Source organism: Erithacus rubecula, assembly GCF_903797595.1.
Source record: "Erithacus rubecula genome assembly, chromosome: 21".
NCBI classification, from domain to species: Eukaryota; Metazoa; Chordata; class Aves; order Passeriformes; family Muscicapidae; genus Erithacus; species Erithacus rubecula.
In genome coordinates this window covers 7,349,028-7,371,588 of record NC_136673.1, presented here as the reverse complement: position 1 = coordinate 7,371,588, position 22,561 = coordinate 7,349,028, and the positions used below count along the sequence as shown (strand labels likewise).

At 51.2% G+C, this 22,561-nt stretch overlaps 1 protein-coding gene across 1 annotated transcript in view; it reads right to left on the bottom strand.

Moving 5' to 3' along the window:
- ASTN2 (astrotactin 2) overlaps positions 1-13,348 on the bottom strand; it is a 316,378-nt gene extending 303,030 nt beyond the window's left edge. Inside the window, exon 1 of the mRNA XM_079324231.1 lies at positions 12,965-13,348. Within this exon, the coding sequence (XP_079180357.1) occupies positions 12,965-13,310 (346 nt within the window). The 5' untranslated portion in view covers positions 13,311-13,348. The remainder of the gene's footprint in view (positions 1-12,964) is intronic.
- Positions 13,349-22,561: the final 9,213 nt, after the last annotated feature.

Below are 22,561 nucleotides of genomic sequence, written 5' to 3'. Positions count from 1 at the left end.
CAGAAGCATCCTTCCCTCTGTGCCAGCCCCTGGTCAGCACTCAGCTCATCCCTCAGACCTCAAAGAAAAACCTTCCTCTTCTCTCCCTGATCCTGTGTGTGGGGGCACAGTGCAGCATCCCAGGGATCAGAGGGATTTCCCAGAGAGGCCAATGCCAGGAAGGTCCAGGGGGGAGATGCAAGAGCTGCTGTGGGACCCTTTCAGCTCAGTCAGGACAGGCATTATTGCAGCAGGAATGCAGGAGCAACCAAAGGCCAGCAGCATCCCTGAGGCTGGCAGCACCTCCAGCTCATGGAGCCTCCCTCCTGCCCAGATCCCAGCTCCTGGGGACACAGCCTGTTGAGGAACAGCTCCAGGGATGTTCCAGGAACCTGTGCCCCATTCCTCACCTTCTGCCACCTCAGCAGAGACTGCTGGGCAAGGCAGATCTTGCTGCCCATTGTGAGACCATTCCCCCAGCCCACTAATTCCCTCTAATTCAGCTCATGCTGAATAAAAATGTCCCTGAGCAGTCTCCTAACTGCTGCAAATATTTGCAGAATTGGAAGAAGACAGCATGGAGAAGAGTGGGGAAGCTGCAGAGCCAGCAGCAGAAAATTAAAGGCTGCAGACCTTCCCAGCCAGGTCCAGCCCTGCTCTCCTCTGCCAGGGCTCACCTGCCCTGCACCTTTCCAACCAACAGCTTTCCTACCATCTAAATTCTTTCCCCCACCCAGCAACAGCAAAAGGAGCAGAATATCAACACTGAATATCAACATTAACACCTGCTTGTTTGCCCTCAGGCACATCCAGAGCAGTTTAGTAGAGAAATGAGCAAAACAAGCAGCGATTAAAACCCAGGGCCCCAAATCCACAGCAATGCCTTTGCCTTTGGAGCCACAGCAAAAATGTCACCTTCCTTCCCAGCCCAAAGCCCTCTGCTTGCCAGGGCTGTCCCACAGCAGGGCCCTGGAGAGCTGGGCTGCAGGACAAGGGGTGGTTTGGGATGCCCTTCCCAGGAGGTGACCACAGACCTGTTTCAGCTGTGGCCAAGGTATCCATGGATAAATTTGCACCATTTCTGCTGGAGAAAAGCTTTGGAGACTGCAGCCTACTAAAATTTGGCTTTACATGACTTAAAGCACACCTCAAACCAGAGAAGCTTTTGAGCAGTGGGAAACATGATTTTGGGGAGGAAATGCAGCTAGCAGATGCCACAGGCAAAACACCAATGGATTATTTAGCAAAGAACAGGCTCTCACAAGGCTCAGCTTTCGTGCAGCATCCCCTACAACCACCCTATATCCCACACCACGGCAACCCAGGCAGGAGGAGTGTTGCAAACAGGATTTTTTCCTCCTGTTTTGCTTTTAAGTGGCTCATTGCAACACACTGTAAACCCCTTCATCACCGAGGAGGGAAAAGGTTTTACAACAGTCTTTAAAAAGCAAGCCCAGGCAGCAGAGGATACTTCCTGCAACACAGAGTTTTGGGCAGCACACAGGATTTCAGGGGAGCAGAATCTGAGCTTGGCAGAATCCCTGAGGCTGGCAGCATCCCCCCAGCTCCAGCTCATGGAGCATCCATCCTGCCCAAATCCCAGCTCCTGTCCCCACACAGCACTGGGCCACAGCACATTAAGGAACAGCTTGTCAGCCAGGCAGCAAAGGCAGCTGCTACAAAGGCAGAATAAAATCGAGTACAAGGGGGAGCAGCGTGTCTGCCGTGCAAAGTGCTGCTCCAGCAAGACCCCGAGCTGGCTGAGAGCAGCCCCTACAGGCAGCATCCCCCACCTCCCTCCCACCTGCCATGCCCCCACATAATGGATTTCCTCCCCCAGCAGAACCAGGAACACGGTGAGGACAAGTCTGACAGTGGCAAACACAAGCAGGGGAAATGGCAAGGGCTAAAAGATGTAAAGCAATGTAATGGAGTTTGTGTCTCCAAACAGATCTGGCTTCTTGAATTGTGTTAAAAGACAAGGCTTTTATTAATTCTTTTATTAAATGCACTCCCAGCCCTTCTGATCATGCTCAGGAAAATTAAAGCAAGAAATGCACAGTTGTTGATTCAGTACAAGGCAAGTGACTGCAATGGCTGCAGTAAGAAGAGCCACCAACCTCTAATGCCTGTTTGAAGTTTGATCAGTTTTGAAGGTTCTTAATGCCCAGGATCTGTGAATGATGCTGGCAACAGCACATCCCTTTCCTTGTGGCCTGAGGAACCACTTCAGTGGGGCTCAGGGAAGCAAAGTAAAGGAGCAGCAGGAAAAGAGCACTCCTGGATGAGCTTGGGAAGGTTTGGAACAAGAGCAAATGGACAAAAGGGCTGGTGTGATCCTGAGATATCCCTGCTCCCTTCCAGCAGCACCCACAGCAATTCCTGTACTCAAACCTGATAGAATAAGCTCCCTCCCTGTATGTTTTGTGTTTTCTGCTCCTGAAGAGGGGACCTGAGGCTGGCAGGCACCACGCACCCTGCCTCTCCTGTGATGCATTTGATGGGAACACGTAGAGGCTGCTTTTGATTTTACAATTTGTTTATAGCACACATTTGGGGAGCTACACAGAATGGGAAAATGCATCCCATAAACAAACTGCTAAACAAAACAGGCTAAATATGTACCACTCCAAACCAAAATAGATTCCAGCTACCCGCCGTGCTTCAAGCATATGCCTCTGACAACAGCTTTGCTTGGTGCCCCTGGTCCCACACTCAGTTTTGATTTTTAGGCTCTGTCACCATTGGCAGCACCTTCAGATGCCTCCCACAGCTCCAGGTTAAGTCAAGAGCAGTGAAAACACACCCAGATGGAAGTGGAGACCAGCACCTTTCCCTGCTCCCACCCCACAGATAGCGACTGCCCAGATGTCACCAAAGGCTGCAGGATGTGGAGCTGAGCCACCAGCTGGCTCGGGGACTGACTGACTGCAGACACAGAAAGGAGCATTAGGTGACAAAAGGCTCACACAGCAAGAATTTCAGGCAGACATGTAGAGTTTCCCTCCCAAGAACTGCCCAGCCAGCTGAACTCTACCACCCTAATGCCCAGAAGCAATTCCTCAAGCGCTTAAACTTTATCATCCCCTCTCCGGGGCTGCACGGAGGGCACATTCCCCTGCGAATGCCTCTTCTGTCAAGAAGAAAAGCTGTTGAAGCTGTGTGAAAGTAATTCCCACCCACTCCTACTGCCCCAGGAAAAAATATTTCTTTGGTGGTTTTGCATAACAAACAGCTACACGGTTTGCCTGTTTCTCCTGAGAAACTCAGGCTTAGAGGAAAACACCATCGCAGCGCTACTCTGAGACCAGACTTCATAAAGTTCCCCCTGCAAGGGGGGGAAATACTACCACAGAGATTAGACTGCCGCAGCTCCTGATAACATTCAGTCACCCTGGCAGGCTGCAGCACACCGAGTTTGTAAAGCTCCTTGGGAATCCTTCAAGATGAAAGGTACAGTATGATACGGATGTATTCTATCCATGGGCTTTGTTACAGCACACATTTCCTCGCACGGTTTTATTGCTGGAACACAAAGTTCAGCCGAAGCCTGGGGGCTCTCCGGGTGATGAATGCAGCCCTGCAGCCCTCCCTCCCATCCTGGGGGAGGAAAAATGCCAAAGCCCCTGATGGGAGCAGCCTTGCCCTGCCAGCAGCAGGGGTGAGGACCTGCCTGCACAGATAAGGCCAGCATCACCTCTGCTGGATGTGCTTCCAGCCTGAAACATGTCTGACTCCTTAATACACCTGTCAGCTCCCCAAAAACTGCTGTTGGCTCCTCTACAGCATCCCTCCTTTTGTGCTGGACCTTCTTCACAGCCTCCTGTCCCAAGCCACCCCCAATAAGGGCCAAGAGCTCCATCAGTAGAGCAAATCTTAATTAAGTGGTACCCAGCACTGGTATCCCCTTGAATAATGGAGATAATGGCAGATGTTTGTTGTGGACACAGCTTCACCATGGGCTGCCCAGTTTGGATGGCATGGAAGGGAGGATGAGTAATAAAGATCCTTTTGGGTTACCTGGCCAATACATTGCTCAAGCTGGACACTTTTCTCTGGCCAGATTTCCCAGGATATTACAGGTAGAGGAACAAGAAGTGTGATTGCAACAAGAAGTTGGGAGGAATACCCTGGGCAGGGCAGGAGAAAAGAGTTTAACCCTTCTAATTTAAACAGATGGAAGGTTCAAAGGACATGGAAGAAGTGTGATGGGGATAGAAGGAAAAGAGACATCAGGATGTCCCAATAGCCCCTAAAGTTCTCCAAGGCCCCCTCCCAAGCTGAATTCACCACACAGTGACTGCTGAGATCCAGCAAGCCAAGGTAAAGGGTTTCCATCACCCTTCACCCCACGGAGCAGCCTGGGCAAGGCAGGGCTGAGTAACTGAGGTGGGAACAATTGGCAGCTGCTGTGGGAGCCCCATCACCCCAGGAAGTTCATCTGAGTGGGAAACTGCCTGGAAGTGGGAACTGCCCCCTTGTTCTGGGGGCACCTGCACCAGGAATTCATCAGGTCAGTGGCACCAACCTTTACTTCACCCCCTGGTAGCAAAGACAACATCCACAGCAAGAATGAGCTGAGGGAGAGGCCTTTCTGGCCAGGGTGGAGGAGCAGCAGATCCTGGTCGGGGCTGCAGGGAGCACACTGTGCTCCAGCCTCCCCTCCCTGCTCACACACACAGACCACCCTGTTCCCCACCCCCTGCTCCCCATCCCGGACCAGAGCACTGCAGCAGGGAGCTGATGTTACTGAGCAGTTGGCTTGAGGCAACAAAAACATTCCTATGCTGTTGCCAGCTCTGATATTCTGGATATTCTGTCACTTGATCCCACAGTTTCGGGATGTGCTGTGCTCCCTGGAATGACGATTGCTCGAGAGCCATAGAGAGCAGCAAGGGAAGGATCAGGGCGGTGAATGGCCTTGGGACAGCCCCAGGCAGGCTCGGGAATGCCAGCTCCTGTTAGGGAAGAGCCTGGGCAGCCAGGAGCCCTGGGGCTGAGCCCAGCTCACACAGCACAGCCAGGGCAGGGATCCAGCCACAGGCGAGGCCACCCCCTGCCCTAGAGAGAGAAAAGGGAGGGGGAAAATGGGAAAAAGCATCAAAGGCACCAGCACAGCTGAGCTCTTGTGAGCATGGTCATGGCTGGGAGCAAAGCTGGGGTCCCCAGGACCTGCACCCCAGCTATACAGACCTGGAGCTGTGGGACAGTGGGCTCTCCTCTGCAGTGAGTCCACAGCAGAGGCAGGGCAGTGCCCCTCTGCAGGCACATCCCATCCACAGAAAGAAAAGCACCATGCACCAAAACCCCCAGCCTGACCCCAAATCAGTCTGGAGCAGACAGTCCCTCTTCCACTCGAGGATGTGCAGTGCCCAGCCCTGGGGAGTCCTGTTCTCTGTCCCCTCTGAGCCCCTAGTGCAGCTGGCAGTGCCATCCCTATGCCATCCCCTGCTCTCTGTCCCCTCTGAGCCCCTAGTGCAGCTGGCAGTGCCATCCCTGTGCCATCCCCTGCTCTCTGTCCCCTCTGCAGCCCCTAGTGCAGCTGGCAGTGCCATCCCTGTGCCATCCCCTGCTCTCTGTCCCCTCTGAGCCCCTAGTGCAGCTGGCAGTGCCATCCCTGTGCCATCCCCTGCTCTCTGTCCCCTCTGCAGCCCCTAGTGCAGCTGGCAGTGCCATCCCTGTGCCATCCCCTGCTCTCTGTCCCCTCTGCAGCCCCTAGTGCAGCTGGCAGTGCCCCCCCCGTGCCATTCCCTGCTCAGGAGGAGCAGATGGAAGCACAGGATGGAGCACAGCAGGGCCCTCTCTCCCAGCCCAGCTGACCTTTAGCAGCCCATGTCCCAGTGTGTGCCCATCCCTGCCTCCCTCTCCTAACAGGATCACTCCCATGCATATGCCTGGGAGCAGCACCATCAGCTCGGTAATCTTCCTAAATACAGCAGTTACCAGGTGACTGGGAAAAAATCTCTTTTACTGCTGATGCTGCTAATGGAAAATTTCTCCCCTTTTGCTGCTGCTTTCAAAGCCAGTCGAGGTTTCCTACAGACTTTGTCTTGCACTAAGACAGGAGAGGTGAAAGCACAGAGAAAGGAGTGCAGGAGTGGTGGGGGACAGATAATGTGAAATAGAGGGAACTGATGCTTCTGCCCCCTCCCCACCAGTCACCTGCACTCACTGGCACAGCCCTGGCTCCAAATCTTGTCTGCCCCATCTTCTCACAGGCAGCCACAGCCCAACCTCCCCCTGCAAGGACTCTCTTTTTCCCCCTGGCCTGCAGCAGGACACTGGAAGCATTCAAGAGCATTGCTTCTTGTAGGGCCAATGGGGAAAGCACCCAAAGGGAACAATGGGCCAAAGCATTCACTCTACCATGTTTTTCCCCACTTTCCCCCTTCCCAGGAGACACCAGAAATTAGTGCAGATGCAGGCAGCCCAGATCACTGCTTGTCCCCTCTGCATGCCATTCTGCTTCTTCAATATCATTAAGTGTCTCCATACTGTCTGGCCACTGGAAACTTTAACTGCATTAGCTGAGACCCGAGCAGCAGCACAAACATTCAATTCTTTTAAGTGGCCCCATTTCTTAAGCTGGTTATGCACAAGAACCATCTCTGCTCAATGCCATCACACACCCCACAGGTAGTGACAGGGCAGGATTTGGGAGCAGCATGGGAACACAGGCCAAGGTTCTTCATTCCCCATTTCAAATGGCTGCTGCAGGAGGAGGACACTTAGGCACAGGCTGCACTGTGGACATTTCAGATGATGAAAGGCATCAATCGAGGCACCTTCTTTCCTTTCAGCTCCAACCCCAGCCTGCCCCACGCTCTCCATGGCACTTTGGTGTGATGGCAGGCATTTCTCAAGCCACCTGCACCTGCAAACCTATGTCAAAGAAGCAGAAGATCAATACCTCATCATTCCCACACATGGCATCAATCTGTTCTCCCGCTGTCCCAGGCAGTCCCTGAGTGCCTGAGCTCCTGTCACACCAGCAAAGCCCAAGGGCTCAGCCCTGTTTCACAGCCAGCCAACACCACACATCAGCACTGTGTCACCGAGGCAGCACAAAGGCTGGCCCATCACACAGCTGAGGTTCTCACTTTTAGGGCTTAGGAGGGAACAGGCAATAGGTTTTGGAGGTAACATCCATCTACATGGTGGCACTCGGAGGTCACCCCATTCCCCAGAGAGGACTGCAAGCTCTCTGCATAATTCTGAATAAAAGCTCATTATTTCTTCCTGAAAAAAGAGCAACAAAAGCTTTTGGCACACAGGCATGATGGAAAATCAGCTGGGAGGCAGGGGGAGCAGGGGGGATCCCCAGCCAGCAGCCTCCTCCCGTGGCAGCTCAGCTGCAGCAGCCAGCTCCTCTCTCCTCCATAGTTAATCTTCTGTTGCCACTAGCTGGTCAATGTGGGTACTCTTGGAAAGCAGCAGCTCCCCGAGCACTGCCTGCACTCAGCTAAGTTGGTGCTTTAACATTCCCAGCTTTAACTGGGATATTCAGCTCAGAAAACACTCAAGATGAAGTAAAATCTCTGTCAAGCCCACACCCCACTGTGCTGGACAAGCCATGTTCAAATTCACCTTTGGGGAAGAAAAGGATGGTCTCAGCACTGACCCATTCTCCTGGGCATTTTTTGCCTGCAGCCCTTCTAGGGGTTATAGTGCTTGCAGACCTGCAGCTCAGCACCCATATCACCAGTATTACCCCATCCCAAGCTGGGATCTCCCTCCTCTTCCCAACTCTAAAATCCAGCATCTTGGAAAGCTGGAGCAATCACATAATAATACAAGGAGGGGAAGAAATTGCTGCTAGGTTTTCCTCTTCCCTACAACCTCCCCAGGCAGCTGCCACCATCAGGGACCTGGCCCAGACCCCAGACCACACAGAGCTGTGGATGGGAATGAAGGGGCAGGGAAGCAGCCCCACTGTCAGGTCTACATGTGTCCCTGTCCCATGGAGCCCACCAAGCTGTCTCATCCTCACCACACCCTCTCACAGAGGCTTTTGGGCTGGAAGATATGTCTCTTTACCAATTGGATTAGCTGGGGAACAGAAACTATATATACAGAAAAAATAATAATAATAAAAAAAACAACCAAACACTTGATTAACCAAACCTCTGGGCTGATACTCCAGGCATCTCAAGCCTAGCAGGGACAGTTAATGCAAAAAGGGGGTGCAGAAACCAGACTTTGCTCATCAGCTTTTCACAGAGATGACCCCAATTTTGGATGCCAAGCCCTGTGCACACTGGGCACACTCTCTGCATCCACACAGTGCTGCTCCAGACCCCACAGGCCACATCAAAGAAGAGAAGGGCACTTCTGAACAGCAGCATCAGTAAGTTGCAGGTGACCCTTCTGCCTCCCCACCTGCTCTGCACAAACAGGAATTGGGTGAGGGTGGCAAAATCCTGCTCAAGCATTTCTAGGAACAGCAATAAATACAATCAGCCCATAGGGAGCCAAGTGTCTTCCCTTATTTTAATGTATTAATAGAAACTCAGAATGATTAAGGTTGGAAAAAGCCTCCAACATCATTGAGTCCAATCTGTGACCACGTTGTCACCCAGCCCAAAGCCTGGAGTGCCACATCCAGGTATTCCAGACTCAACACTCCTACCCTAAAGGGGAGAAGTCCAAGTTACAAGATGACTTTGGGAAGTTAAGAAAGAAGATGAAGGAAGTGGCACTGAACTGCTGAGGAGCTGGAAAAGCAGGGGACAATCATCAATCAGCCACACACAAGGGCCACAGGGGGACACCAGGAATGCAGACACACGAGCCTGTTTAGTGACAACCACCAAAACAAAGCCCCTTGAAGCACTGCAGACACCATCAAACAGCATCCATTAAAGCCATTTATGAGAAGTGTGTAGTAAACTGTTGTTATGTAAGCCACTACAGGGTAAGAGCAGTGGTGAAAATTGGTCTGCCTCTTCCCTTCTCTCTCCTCTATATAAACCTGCTCACACATAGACAGAGCTCATGTAAATTAGCTCGGGAGCCAACTGCCTCATTCCCTGGATTGCACTCTGTGTGGAGCAGTTTCTGTAGGGAACACATGGCTGCTGACTGAGTCAAGATCCTACCTTGGAGAGACCTCACTGTGCAGGGATAAAGTCAATGATAGGCTGCTGCACCGTTTGCCAGAGTAACTCTAGCTGAATTAGAGGGGGAAAAAAAAGCCACAAAGCACCAGTAGTATCCAAGGTTAAGCAAAGGGCAGGATGCTTTTTCAGGAAAAGGGAGGCACAGCAATTTGTAATGCACTGGTGGCACTTGCATTTGTCATTTCCTGCCACCACTGGGCTTTGCTGAGTAATTTTATAGTAACGTAACTGGGGGTAGTGGGAGAAGCATCCTTCTTGTCTCCAACGCAAGAGGGAAAAAATAAACCAAGGCGTAGGAAACACAGAAACTGTGACACCCCACTGGAGGAGGGACACCGAGCACAGGGAGCTGCCAGTGGGTGTTTGTGCAGTCCAGGAGGAATGCACAGAGAATCAAAGTTCTCTGTCTTTGCTGGGAGAGGATGAAGCCATCTCCACCCTGGGCTCCCCACCTTCCTGCAGGTGCTGGGTGCCCACTGAGGCACAAAGAGCTGGAGCTGCTGTCCAGCATCTCAGAGTGCCCAGGGAGGGTATGGAGCATCCCTGGTACCCTCCTGCCAGCATCCCTGGTACCCTCTTGTCCAGCATCCCTGGTACCCTCCTGTCCAGCATCCCTGGTACCCTCCTGTGCAGCATTCCTGGTACCTCCTGGGCACAGGAAGCAGGAACAGCTGTGGAGCATCCCCGGGTACCCACCACCCCCTAGTGGGCTCCTGCCTTCCACAAGTGGCTGCAGCTGCTGCTGCTCCTGATGTTGCCAGCGTGCCATGGGCCCAGGCCCGGCTGTGTGGATGTTTCCTAGTGCTGATTTCTCCTCTGTCTAAGACCAGGCAGCCCTGCAGGCAGGGATGCTACACTGGAAGCTCTCCCTTTATGCACTTAAGAGAATAAAATCTCACATTGTCAGGGAATAGATAAAGTTGTTTCCTCCCTAGAAGGAATCCTTTAAAGAAAAGGGACACACAGCACTCCATGTGCTTTGTACCAGCCACCCATTCAGAGCATCTACCTGGAGGATGTGGCACTTTGGGACGTGGTTTAGTGTTGGACTTGATGATCTTAAAGATCTTTCCCAACCCACATGATTCCATGACTTTTAGTTTCACACCATTGCAGAAACTGTCAGGCTAGCACGTGCCAGCCTTTAGCTACAGATCACCCACCCTCCTTTAAATGCCAAGGAGTGAGGAGCAGCACAGGAACCACAGGAACCACTGCAGCACTGGGAGATTTACTGAGCTGGGAGCTGCTGAGCAGACCCAGGCTACAGCCCTGGCTGCTTAAATTCATTGCCACCAAGCAAAGCAACCTTTTTTTTTCCTGCCTCATGGCCTGGAGAGACTTTTGAGCCCTGCAGAACAGAGTGGCCTCAATTTTTTCTCAACTTATTTCACTTCAGAGTCAGTAGCATCAGCACCATGCCTCAGCCCTGCCAGCTTTATGCTTCATTTTTTTTTTTTTAATATATTTTTATTTCTTTCAAAAACCCCTCCAGAATGCCAGTCAGGATGGCTGCCCTGAGCTGTGTGCTTTAGGAGGTCATCCTGCCCCATCCTTACCCCGCTGTGGCCAGAAAGTGATCTCTGCTCACAGCAAGATCCTGCACTCCAGGACATTCAGGAGTCCTCAACACATTTGCAGCAGGACGTCAGCTCTTACGTGTCCTCCTGAGCTCATGCCCAGACAGCCACTAAACATGTCCAGCAACACACATAAAGAGACACAATCATCAGAAACCAGCTAAAGATAAGGACCTGCAAAGATTCTGCCAAAGAGAAATCTCTGCCCCCACGTCACTCCCAAGCTCTCCCACATGTAATGTGATTTTCACCTCCAAGAGCCCATTACAAGGCAGCAGCTGCTCTCTGGTTCCCAACCATCAATGAAGTTAGAAAAGGATGGAGAGGGAAAAAAAAGAAAAAAAAAACCACCACAGAAAACTACAGCTTTAATTCCTGCACTGGGAAAACTAGCCAGCAGAAATCCTCCACAGCCCTCACCCAGAGAAGAGTTAACTGTGAGTGAGACAGTTGCCACACCAGGAGACGGGAGAAATGCAACAAATTTCAGAAATATCAGAACAACCAGAGCAAATCATGAGCTAGACCTTGGGGAAGGACAAGTGTTTTACCTTCTCTGGAGGTAACAGACTGATTAATTCCAGGACCATGATGAAGCCATCCCACCATGGGCACAGCCTCCGTTTATCTTCCAATCTGCCTGATGCCTGTGAGTCCAGGGGAACAGGAGGGGATGTTTTGGGGTCTTCTGTTCATGAAGAGGCAGGAAAACCCCCACAGATTTGCACAAGATGTGCTTCATATTCATGAGTACACACATAACCAATATGCCAGGCAAGTAAAGGAAAATTTTAGATGAAGACATGGTCTCTTTACTGGCAGGCACTCACAGAAATAGGATTTGCTATACAAGATCGTGCCTCTGATCTATCAAGACAAATTTCTCTCCTCGAACTTGAGCTATTATCTAAGCTCACACAGAGGGGTTTCTTTGCTATCTGATATATTTAGATCAGTGCGCAATTCACACCCATTCCCTGAAGAAACTGTACTCTAATCTGAAAATTAACTCAGTGAACCATGAAACTTCTTGTTACTTTTAACCACGGTATGGTAACGTCATTCCTACTGCATCAAACATTTGATTTGTCACTTTTGTTAGTGGAAACAGAGTATCTGGTTTGTTTCGGATTTTTGCAGTCTAAGGAAACTGCAAAGCCGGAGCCAGAGAGGCTCAGGAAGTACCACCAACTTATTTATTACGGCGTTTGCTACAGCAAAGCTTCACACAAGGTGAAATGACAGGACTGGGGGGGACACACACAGGCATTTCTCTAGCCCTGTTCATTGCACCCAGTGAAAGGCAATCACTCCCCGAAGTACGGGAAGGGACATGGGGTCAGCTGTCCCCAGGGAACCTGGACATGGGCACACCTCGACACACCTGAGGCACACCGAGAGATGTGCTGGAATACACAATCCCATGCGACAAGAGATACCTGAGACCTGAGTTAAGCAGGTAGTCAAATTATCCTAGGTCTGGATGACGAAAAACAGGACAGCTAATAGATAAATCAGACATCAACAAAAACCCTTCGGTGACCTGGCAGAGTAAACACTGCACTGCCCAGGTGACATTCGGAACAGTTCTCTTGGAGGACTGGCTGATAACGGCACAGCAATGGGTAAAAGTGACAAGAGGCAGCTCGGGCACCCCATCCGAGACAACGGGATCCGGCATCAAGACCGAAGTAGGACCACGGAATTATTTGTATTCCCATCCCCCTCCCCACGAAGCTGAGAGCGGAGGAAAGTCTGCAGCGTTCCCACAGACCCGGGCGCTGGAGTTGTGCGTGAAGCGAGAGAGAGCTTCGAGAATTAACACGAAGCATTTATAAAACCAGGCTCTGGTTAGAAAAATATCCCCTCCCGCTCTGCCGGGCTCGGCGGCACCTCCTCGGGGCTCAGAGCTCAACTTGGAGCACGCGAGGCAGCCCCATCACTTGCAGCCTGCGCGGGGATGCTCTCCTCCTCCCGGGGAATGCTCTTCTTCTCCCGGGGCTGGCAGCGGCGGCAGCCTCAGGCCCTGCTAAAAAATCCCTCCCCGGCAGGAAAGGCAAAAAAAAAAAAAAAAAAAACCCAAAAAAAACCAAAACCCAAAAACCAGGATGCATCACAAGGGGCAGGGTTAGAAAGCCCCAAAACACATCGAGCTGCCCGCGGAGCGGGGAGGGCGGACACGGAGCCGGCACGGCGGGTGACAGATGCTTCGGGGATGCTCCGGGATGGCGGGGCGGGATGCGGGATGCGGGACGGGACGGGGCGGGAAGCGGCGCGGGCTCCTACCGAGGGTGAAGAAGGGCAGCTCGGTGTTGTCCAGATCGTCCTGCACGGCGACGCGGCCGGGCAGCTCGCTGCGGACGAAGAGCAGCAGGCGGGACTCGGCGGCGGCGGCGGGCGGCGGGGCGCCGCTCCAGCTGATGTCGTTCTCGCGGAGCACGGGCAGCGTGGACACCGTCACCGTCTTCACGCGGCAGGGGCCGGGGGGCTCCCGCGACGCCGCCGCGCCGGGCCCGCCGCCGAGCAGCACGGCGGGCGGCGGCAGCAGCAGCAGCAGCAGCAGCGGCACCGGCGGCAGCACCGGCGGCAGCGGAGGAGGAGCGGCGGCCCCGCGGCGCGGCGGAGCGGCCATGCCGGCCGGAGCCAGGCGCAGGAGCGGGAGGCGAGCGGAGCCGGGCGCTCTGAGCCGCCCCAGCCCCGCCGCCGCCGCCGCCACCGCCCGGGCCCGCCCCCCGCCCCGCCCCGGCCCCGCCGACCCTCCGCCCGCCCCGCGCCCGCAACGCCGCTCCCGGCTCCGGGAGATGCGCTCGGTACCGGCCCGGCCCCCTCCCCGCCGACCCTCCGCCCGCCCCGCGCCCGCAACGCCGCTCCCGGCTCCGGGAGATGCGCTCGGTACCGGCACCGGCCCGGCCCCGCACCCCGCCGACCCTCCGCCCGCCCCGAGCCCGCAACGCCGCTCCCGGCTCCGGGAGATGCTCTCGGTACCGGCCCGGCCCCCTCCCCGCCGACCCTCCGCCCGCCCCGCGCCCGCAACGCCGCTCCCGGCTCCGGGAGATGCGCTCGGTACCGGCCCGGCCCCCTCCCCGCCGACCCTCCGCCCGCCCCGCGCCCGCAACGCCGCTCCCGGCTCCGGGAGATGCGCTCGGTACCGGCACCGGCCCGGCCCCCTCCCCGCCGACCCTCCGCCCGCCCCGCGCCCGCAACGCCGCTCCCGGCTCCGGGAGATGCTCTCGGTACCGGTACCGGCCCCGCTGCTCCCCCGGCCCGGTTGTGTGCTGCTGCTGCTGCATCGCTCCTGAGCCGCACCGCCGGCAGGGCTGGAGGAGAGGGGCTCTGGCAAGGACATGGGATGCCTTGGAAGTGGCAGAGGGAAGGGCTAAATGGGATATTAGGGAGACTTTCCTTCTGTGTGAAGAGAGTGGGTCACTGGCACAGGTGGCCCAGAGGAGCTGTGGATGTCCCATCCCTGGAAGTGTCCAAGGCCAGGTTGGATGGGGCTTGGAGCAGCCTGGGATAGTTGAAGACTCTGCCCATGATGATCTTTAAGGTCTCTTCCAATCCAAATCATTCTAGAATTCCATGGTTTTATGAAAATTCTGCTGTCTCTCCCCCCATCCAACTCATTGCCACTCTTTGGTCAGTCTGTTCCTTCCTTTCAGGAACTGCCAGGGTGCAAGAGCACAGAAATGAGTTTCCTGAGAGCTTTTACTACTTATTATCCTCTCTCAAGTGAATAGGCACCTCCAGCATCCAGGGCACACAGGGATGGCTTGCAACGACAAACCCGGAGGAGACAAGCTTGTGACCTAGAGCAAAAGATTGCAGATTTGGTGTTTACCAGCCAGCTTTTAAATGGGGCCAGAAGGATAAAAGACCCTGAATCTGATCTCAGATTCCTCTATCCCTCCATCACATGGATGCCTCGGTGCCACCTGAAGGCTGGAGTTGGTGCTTGAAGCTCCAGCGCCGTGGTTTTGCTCACATTCTGCTTTGAACTGCGGTGGAGCCACCTGGCTCTTGCAACTGGAATGATGGGGGTGAATTTGAAGGCAAACCCTGTCCCTACAGACAAAAGAGACACATTTGACCCCAGCTCCAGAGCCTCTGAACTCCTGCCCACAGTCGGGCATGACTAACAAAGACAAGGAGAGACAGCCTACAGGAGCTGTGAGTCAGTGACTCACAACAACAATTTCCTAGTGACTGCTAATCTACCTGATTTTATTTGTAGATGTACATATAAAAGAAGATGTCAAAACCCTAACAAAGCACGCTTAATGCTCAGGCTTATATTATTTCCACAAGCTAATTAAGAGCAATTCATCACATGCCTATTGAGGCAAAACAGCCTTCCGAGATACCTAGGTCATCAAATGTTAAAACCACAACAAGGGCAGAATGGCAATGAATATGAAATCCAGCAAACAAACAGCTCCAGCCCCATTCCCAGGAGCCATTCCCAGCTCCAGCTTCCAGCCTTAACAAGCTGCAGCCCCGCTGGAGTGTGAGAGCAGTGACTGTTTCCAGCTACAGGAACAGAGAGAAAGCAAAAAACGCTCACCAGCAAAAGAGGCAACTTGTTGCAAAACATTACATGTGGGATCCCAGCTCTAAGTTGGTGGGGTGTCGTTTTTAGGCATGCTGGAAAAAAAATAATCAGACAAAAATGCAGCTGTTTGATGAGAAAAGAGTAATACTAGAAAAAATGTTTTCCCTTCCCTTCCCTTCCCTTCCCTTCCCTTCCCTTCCCTTCCCTTCCCTTCCCTTCCCTTCCCTTCCCTTCCCTTCCCTTCCCTTCCCTTCCCTTCCTTCCCTTCCCTTCCCTTCCCTTCCTTCCCTTCCCTTCCCTTCCCTTCCCTTCCCTTCCCTTCCCTTCCCTTCCCTTCCCTTCCCTTCCCTTCCCTTCCCTTCCCTTCCCTTCCCTTCCCTTCCCTTCCCTTCCCTTCCCTTCCCTTCCCTTCCCTTCCCTTCCCTTCCCTTGTTGTTATTGGTACATGTGCTCCTTTCTTTTTCATATTTTTAAAATTTCTTCTAGTCAAAGAGTGCAAAGAGCCAATGCAGCATCAATATAAAAAGTGAATATGGATACAAAAGAAGTAAATTTTAAATACTGTTTTAGGACAGCAAATCCTGAAAAAGAAAAACATTTTTCTCTTTAAGGCCCATCCCTGTTACTTCTATCCCCGTGTAGCCACTTGCTGCTCAACTGCATCCATTTGTCATAAGTAGAGACTTTCTGCTGCCAAGGACCAGGAGATTTTGGTGAGGGGCTGTCCTTGGGCTAGGAAGGGGATCTGGAGATCCCCACTGCTGCTGCCACAGCTCTGAGCAATGTGGTTTCTCCTCTCAGTTTGCTGAATTGGTGGGCAGGACATGTTTTAGGGGCATGCAGATTTTCCCTGACCTAGCATATGTCATCGAGCAACAAGGTGAATGTTTCAAGCTTAGAGCTGGAAAGCAAAGGTTGGGAGACACAGGATGAGACACCTGCTCTGCTATGGACTGTCTGGATCCAGGCAATTCCTGAGAGATGAGAAAACAGAGGTCCAGCAGCTCTGCATACATCATTTGGTCCTATTTTGCTTTAATTTCTAGATTCACAAAGTTCTGCTAACAACTCTCTGCTGATCAGCACACTCAGATTTTCTCGAGTCCTCCTGTACAAGCACAGACAGGATGATCAAGGGGAAGGTTCTGAAAACCTGAAAATGTGCCTGAAATGGGCACATTCAGCTTCCATTTAGTCTGGATCCTTCCCTGTGTAAATGCAAATCTCCATTCTCATTTTGGGGAGAAAAGGATTCCACCTGCTTTTTCCTTCTAAAGAATTGAGCTAAAGGCAGGACTTCACTGTTTGAAAACCATCAATAATATTTGCAAAGGGGAACATGTTAATCCTGCTTTGCAACTGAGGTAACAGGTTTCTATTATTCCCCCCCCACCCCCTTTTACAGCACAAAAGTAAATGGCATGAACAGGGTTCTGAGAGTTTCACTTGCTGAAAAGATATTCCAGGAACACTCACAGAAGTTTGTCTGACTTGCTAATTTGATGATACTTTAAATCTGAACGAACTGTGGATTTTCAAGCCAATTGCATAGCCCATAACCCAGATTGCTATTTCTAAACGAGGCCTATTTTTAATATCTTTTTCTTATGCTTCATGGATCCAGCCTTTCCTTGGGGACACCAGCACCTGCCTGACCATCAATTTCGATAGCACTGGGGCCAAGAATCCAGCAAAAACTGCCGTTCCCAGCAAAAAACACTGCATGGAAATGGAAATGGTTGTGTGAGTGAAAATGCATTGCACTGACAAGACCCATCTGGGCGGGGTGAGATGGGGGACCTGACGGGTTGTCAGGAAGCACCAGCTCCATTCTCAGCTCAGCTGCTGAGTGTGCAGCTTGGGGGCAAATCCCTTCTTTTTTCCCCACTCTGTTTTTTTTTTTTTTTTTTTTTTTGTTTGGTTTTTTTTGGTTTTTTTTTTTTTGTTTTGTTTTTTGTTTTTTTTTTTTTTTTTTTTTTTTGCTGTTGCTGTTTTGTGTTTTTTAAATCCTCTCTCGCATACAGGAATGCAAGGAAAATAATTAGTTGCTTCCATAACGGATAAAAAGAGATACTGAGGGCTGTGGGAATTATTTCTGTACTGGTCCCAAGCGTGGGGGTTTCCACACAGAAAGCAGAAACGTTCTCAGAAGGAGCTGGGAGCTCCTCCACGACTGAGGCAGCAGTGGGCTGTTCCCGGGTGGAGCAGCCTCTAGGAGAACACTGAGCATATGCTGTGTGTCATGCAACCCAGGAACCTTGGCTGTGCCTCTCTGTGCCTTATGCCTCTATCTGCCCACATTCAGGCCTGATTTTCACCTGAGTGGATAGTTTAGCAGGAGCTTGGAGACATTCAATTTATTTCTTAGTCCCAAGCAGAGCAGTTCAGCCCCAGGGTTATTTCCTTCTTCATGACAATACCCCAAGTGGGATTGAGGCAAATGCAGGATTTTGTGCCTCTGTGGAGAGCTTTGTGAAGACATTTTGCTGGAAAGTGCTTAAAATATCTCTATGATCTAAATTTATAATGGATAGTGAAGGGGGAAAAAAAGTAATTGTCATTTAAAGGGTCACAGATGAAGCATTCTTTGACTTTCAATCCCGTGAGCTGTATTTCTGGACACCCAAAACTAATGCACCTTTTATTGGCTGGCATAGATGAGGAGGTTATTGCAAAGATACCAATAGCAGCTTTCTGAAGTGATTTTCAATTGGCCCTATTACTAAAGGGATGCACATACAGCAGGGATCATTAAAATGCACTATGTATTTACAATACAGAGAGCAATTTGTGTTTGTAATGTCTGTATGTCGCAAATCCTGCTGCTTGCAATCAGAGGAGAAACTCACTGGTAGAGCTCTGATGTAATCAGTGGTTTATATTTCACCCTGCCAGGGTCACATCAGCATCAATAACTCTGCTGAAGGAATAAGAAAGATCTTTTTTTATTTTTTTTTCATTGTGAAGTAAATGGCACAAAATTAATTTTGTTCCCAAGCTGCATGTACAAATGCTGGTCCCCAGGCACATGGTACCTGACAGTGACCACAGGGCTCAAGCTGTGCTTTTGCCAGCTCTCACAAGCAACACAGGAAACAGGCTGGGTCAGCAATTCCAAGAAATACCTCCTGAGAGAGGAGGGGGTGCATAAAGTGCCCTGTGCAATTCGTTTTTGCTTCTGTGTTAGCAGTGAGGCAGCGGGCCCCTCGCTGTGCTCAAAGCTGCAGGAGATGCTCCTTTCTGACACTGCATCAAAACGGGAGCTTCCTGACCACTTCCAGAGAAGTGCCCTGAGGGGACACTCTGCCAGCTTTAGCCTCCCTGCTTTGGCAGCCAGGAGAGGCTGAATTGTCTCCTCCCTCCTCAGGTACAAGTGGCTGGTTCCTACCTTTTACAGGAGAGCTGTGAAGCACCAGCTGTGCGCTGGGAAACAGCCCCTGGGCTGGAGTGGGAACAGGGAGCTGCATCATCTGTGCAGCAAGGAAAGGCTGCTCAGCATTTTGGGCTGAGCTACAGACTGAACAGCTGTGTTCCAACCAACAGCCTTGCTCACCTGTGCTCAGGTGCCCATGGCCATGGCATTTTCTAGCTGTCTCCTCTGACATTCTGCACCTGCTTGTCTCTTTATAGCTCCCCTGGGGCTCACCGGGGTTTCAGCCTGACATTTCTTGTGTGTGGTGGCAGCAGGGTTTTAGGCACATCCAGGACCAAATCCACACTGGAAAGGGACCTTGCACACCCTGAGGCTGGAGTCAGGCAGGTACTTGCTACAATCCCCCTCCCAAACAGCCCCACTGCCAGGCATGGTCCAGCCTGGCTGTCAGCAACACTTGGAGAGGAAGGGAAAACCCAAGGAAAAATGGAAAGCAGCCTGTTGCTTGAGCCAAAGTCCAAGGAATGAGACTTTCCCATCCCCTCCTTCAGAACCCCACAGCCACTCCATCACTGCCTGCCCTCTGACACAACTTCATGAGCAGCAACAGCCTCCAGTGTGGCTCCTCTCCTTGCCAAGATGAAAGAAACCTTCAATGCATGTAACTCTTGCACTCTACTTAATTAATCAGTTTTTGCATTACAACTGAAACTTCTTTGATGCATGAAATATTAAGGAGCAGCACAGGGAGGGGAAGGAGGGGGTGGTATTGGCTTTCACTGCCTGAGAGATGGATGGGCTGAGGGAGCCAGGGGCTGAGCTGCAGGCAGCACATCTGCAGCAGGACAGCCTGCCCAGGCAGAGAGGTGCCAGCCAACAAAGGCATTCCCTGCTCTTCTTGCCTCTCAAGCAGATGGTTTTTGCTCCATGTTCAGGCTCTACATGCTCATCAAGGTTTGCTCACACAGGCATAGGAAGGGGACAGTGCCTGATTAAACTTTCATGAAAAATAATCTCTGGTTGATTCATTGTTTTTTTGTTTTTTTGGTTTTTTTTGTCTCATGATGACTTCAAGAAAGTGAAGTGAAATGAGTCTTGGGTGAAAAGAAACAGTTCTGTTCTGGAAAAGCCAGACAGGCTTTTAGTCAGATGAGGCTCTCCCAAAGGATGTGTGAGTAGTTATCTGTGTTATGCCTTTGGAAGTGCCATTTCCACGCTGAGCTCTGAAGGAGGAAAGGCAGAAATCCACACACACCAGTGTGGATATTCCTGCAGCCCTCCCTCGTGCACAGCAGGGATTCAGTGCCACAGTACCAGGTGTGTTTGACACCAGAGAGCCACTCTGCTCTTTAAAACAAACAAAACCAAACCTCCTTTTTCTCTGAAACCATCACATTTGATCGAAGTCCCCTGGCAGCTCTGCAAAAGAGTCCAAAGCAGAACCCTGAGACTTTGCTTTTCACCCTGCTCCTTCCCACCTGACTCATTCAGGAGCTATGTTGGCTTCTGAAAAGGAATCCATCAGTTCAGACCTGCTTGCACTGAACCATCAGCCCCTCCAGAGCATCACCATGGACCTGACACAGCCTGGGCAGGTAACACATTCCCCGTAAACAAATGGCAATGCTTAGGTCTGCACTAGCTCCATAAAGCGTAATAAATGAATAAATCTGTTAATTATACCCACCATAGAATTTAATTAGACCATTTCTGTTCACTCTGCTTCAGCCAGAATCTCAATTATAAATCTTTATTTTCAAGGTTTCACAGCTTGGACGTAAAAATTTGCTCTGGGCTTAAACATGACACACAAGGTCTTCTGTTCAGGGACTGCTCCAGCTTTTTTTGACCAATCTTTCTTAAAAAGGTCAGGTTGGGAGACCAGATGGCTCGAGGGGAAGGTAATGAAGATGCAGGGCTTTTCTGGAAGAGATGGCTGGATGAAATTGTGGGCAGCTTAACAGAGCTGAGACATTATTAAAGGCTGCTGGGTAAAACCACACTCGACTCTCCCTGATCCCAAACAGGAGTCCTGGTTGCAAAATGCAACAGGGGCTCCTGCTAAGTGGCATCCCCACTCCCCATCAGCAGAGATCAAGGGCTGCAGGGGCTGGGGAGAGGGACCCTGGGGCCCCCAGGGCAGGGCCAGGCAGGGGGAGCTGACACACCTGAGCACAGCTGCTGCACAGGGAATGTGCTCCAGGGCTCTCAGGTGTGTGTGTGCTGCTCCCCCCTGCAGCAATCACCCCTCTGCCTCCTCCTTCTCCAAGGAGGCCAGCTGGGTGACCTGGAGCAGCTGGGAAAAAACACAAGGCAGATGAGAAATTATTCCACTTTTTAAATTGTTATGTTTTTGAAGGTAATTTAGGACCCACCTTTTGCTTTCCGGAGTTGACGGTATTGAAATCCAGTAGTGTGTCTGGTTAAATGTGCTCTGAAATATTCTGATCATTTTAAAATGTCAATAGTGTTACAGGAAAAACAGAAAACTTGTTTACCAGCAGCAGAAGCATCTACAGTCTCAGGTCACATCTTCATCCAATCCAAGGCATGCTATTCCATATTCCCTCATTGAGTTAATTAGTTGATTTGCTTTCCATGCCCTGTGCCAAGCCCCCACCTCCCTCTGAGGGAAAACAGGGATTGTCAGCAGGGCCCAGATCAACAGCCAGCCCTCAGAAGATTTTTCCATCCATTGGTCATTCCAGCCATTTTTGGCTCAATGTATATTTTTAGGAGCAGTGCAGGTGCCTGTTCATTTACTACCATAACCACCCTGGCATATTAGAATTTTGACAATATTTTCTCCACCCTAATTCCCCAGTAATGCTGTTGTGCACACCCTACCTATCCTATAAATACTCACTGGGTAAACCAGACCTCAGGATTGCTGATTAAATCTTTAGCCACCAGTAGTCTGGTTGGTTCACCATAGAATTTAACCCTTTGGAAACACTGCCTGCCTGATCTGTGCCAAATTCCTGCTCAGGAGATTTTGATGTATGGCATGAATTACCGGTAATAAGGAAAAAGATATATGGGATGGATTAATCAAATCATAAATTTCTTAAATCTCTATGGCAGTCCATAAATCAAATTCTGCTGGATGCTACTGGCCCTTTCTCAATGTATAATAGGAACTAGAATGACCTGTACATACAGGGCAGGGTGGGTTTTTTGTTGTTGTTTTTTGCTTTTCTTTTTTGTGGTCAGCTGGGAAACTCTGGTTAAATGAATAAAGCAAGTAAACACCTTTTCTATAAGGAGCATGCTTATGTATTTCAAGCTTCACTATTGGAAATGAATATGAAAATGTGTATATTCCCACCCCAAGAGTTAAATCAGACACAGAACAGCTACTGGATAGCCCAGCTTGGGTTAGCTTGAGTTTCATGAGCCAGACAGGTCTTTTCCAAGCACTGATGACTATCCTAGGCAGGCCTTCAAACCATTCTGATTCTTAAGGGTTTTGCCCCATTTTGTGTGCACACAGCTGGAAACCCTGAAACAGAACATACTGGGAGCCCAGCAATCAGCATCCCTTCCCTTCCTAGCTGGATCCCAAAAAGGACCTGCTTCATCTGGGCTGATGCACAAGAAATACACAACTAAACTTACTTTATTTTCGGTAAAAACTGTCACTTGGAATCATCCCTTCAGATTAAGCCCTCACCCAGCTCAGACTGCCCTTTGCTTCTACCCCTCTTAGAGGCAGAATTCCCAGCTCCTGTGCCCACCATTCCTCTGCTGGATACGTGTGGGGCTCCCTCCAACCCTCACACCAGTCCTCCCCCAACGACCTTTGCTATCCCACTAAAAACTGGATTCATGATCTTGCCACCAGACAGGCTCCCTGGCCTTTGGACACCTCAGATGTTTGGGTGTGAGGTCTTCACAAAATAAGAGTGATAATGTGCCCAGGGTGAGCTGCCCCAAGCACCAATATGTGTTTACCAGAGGG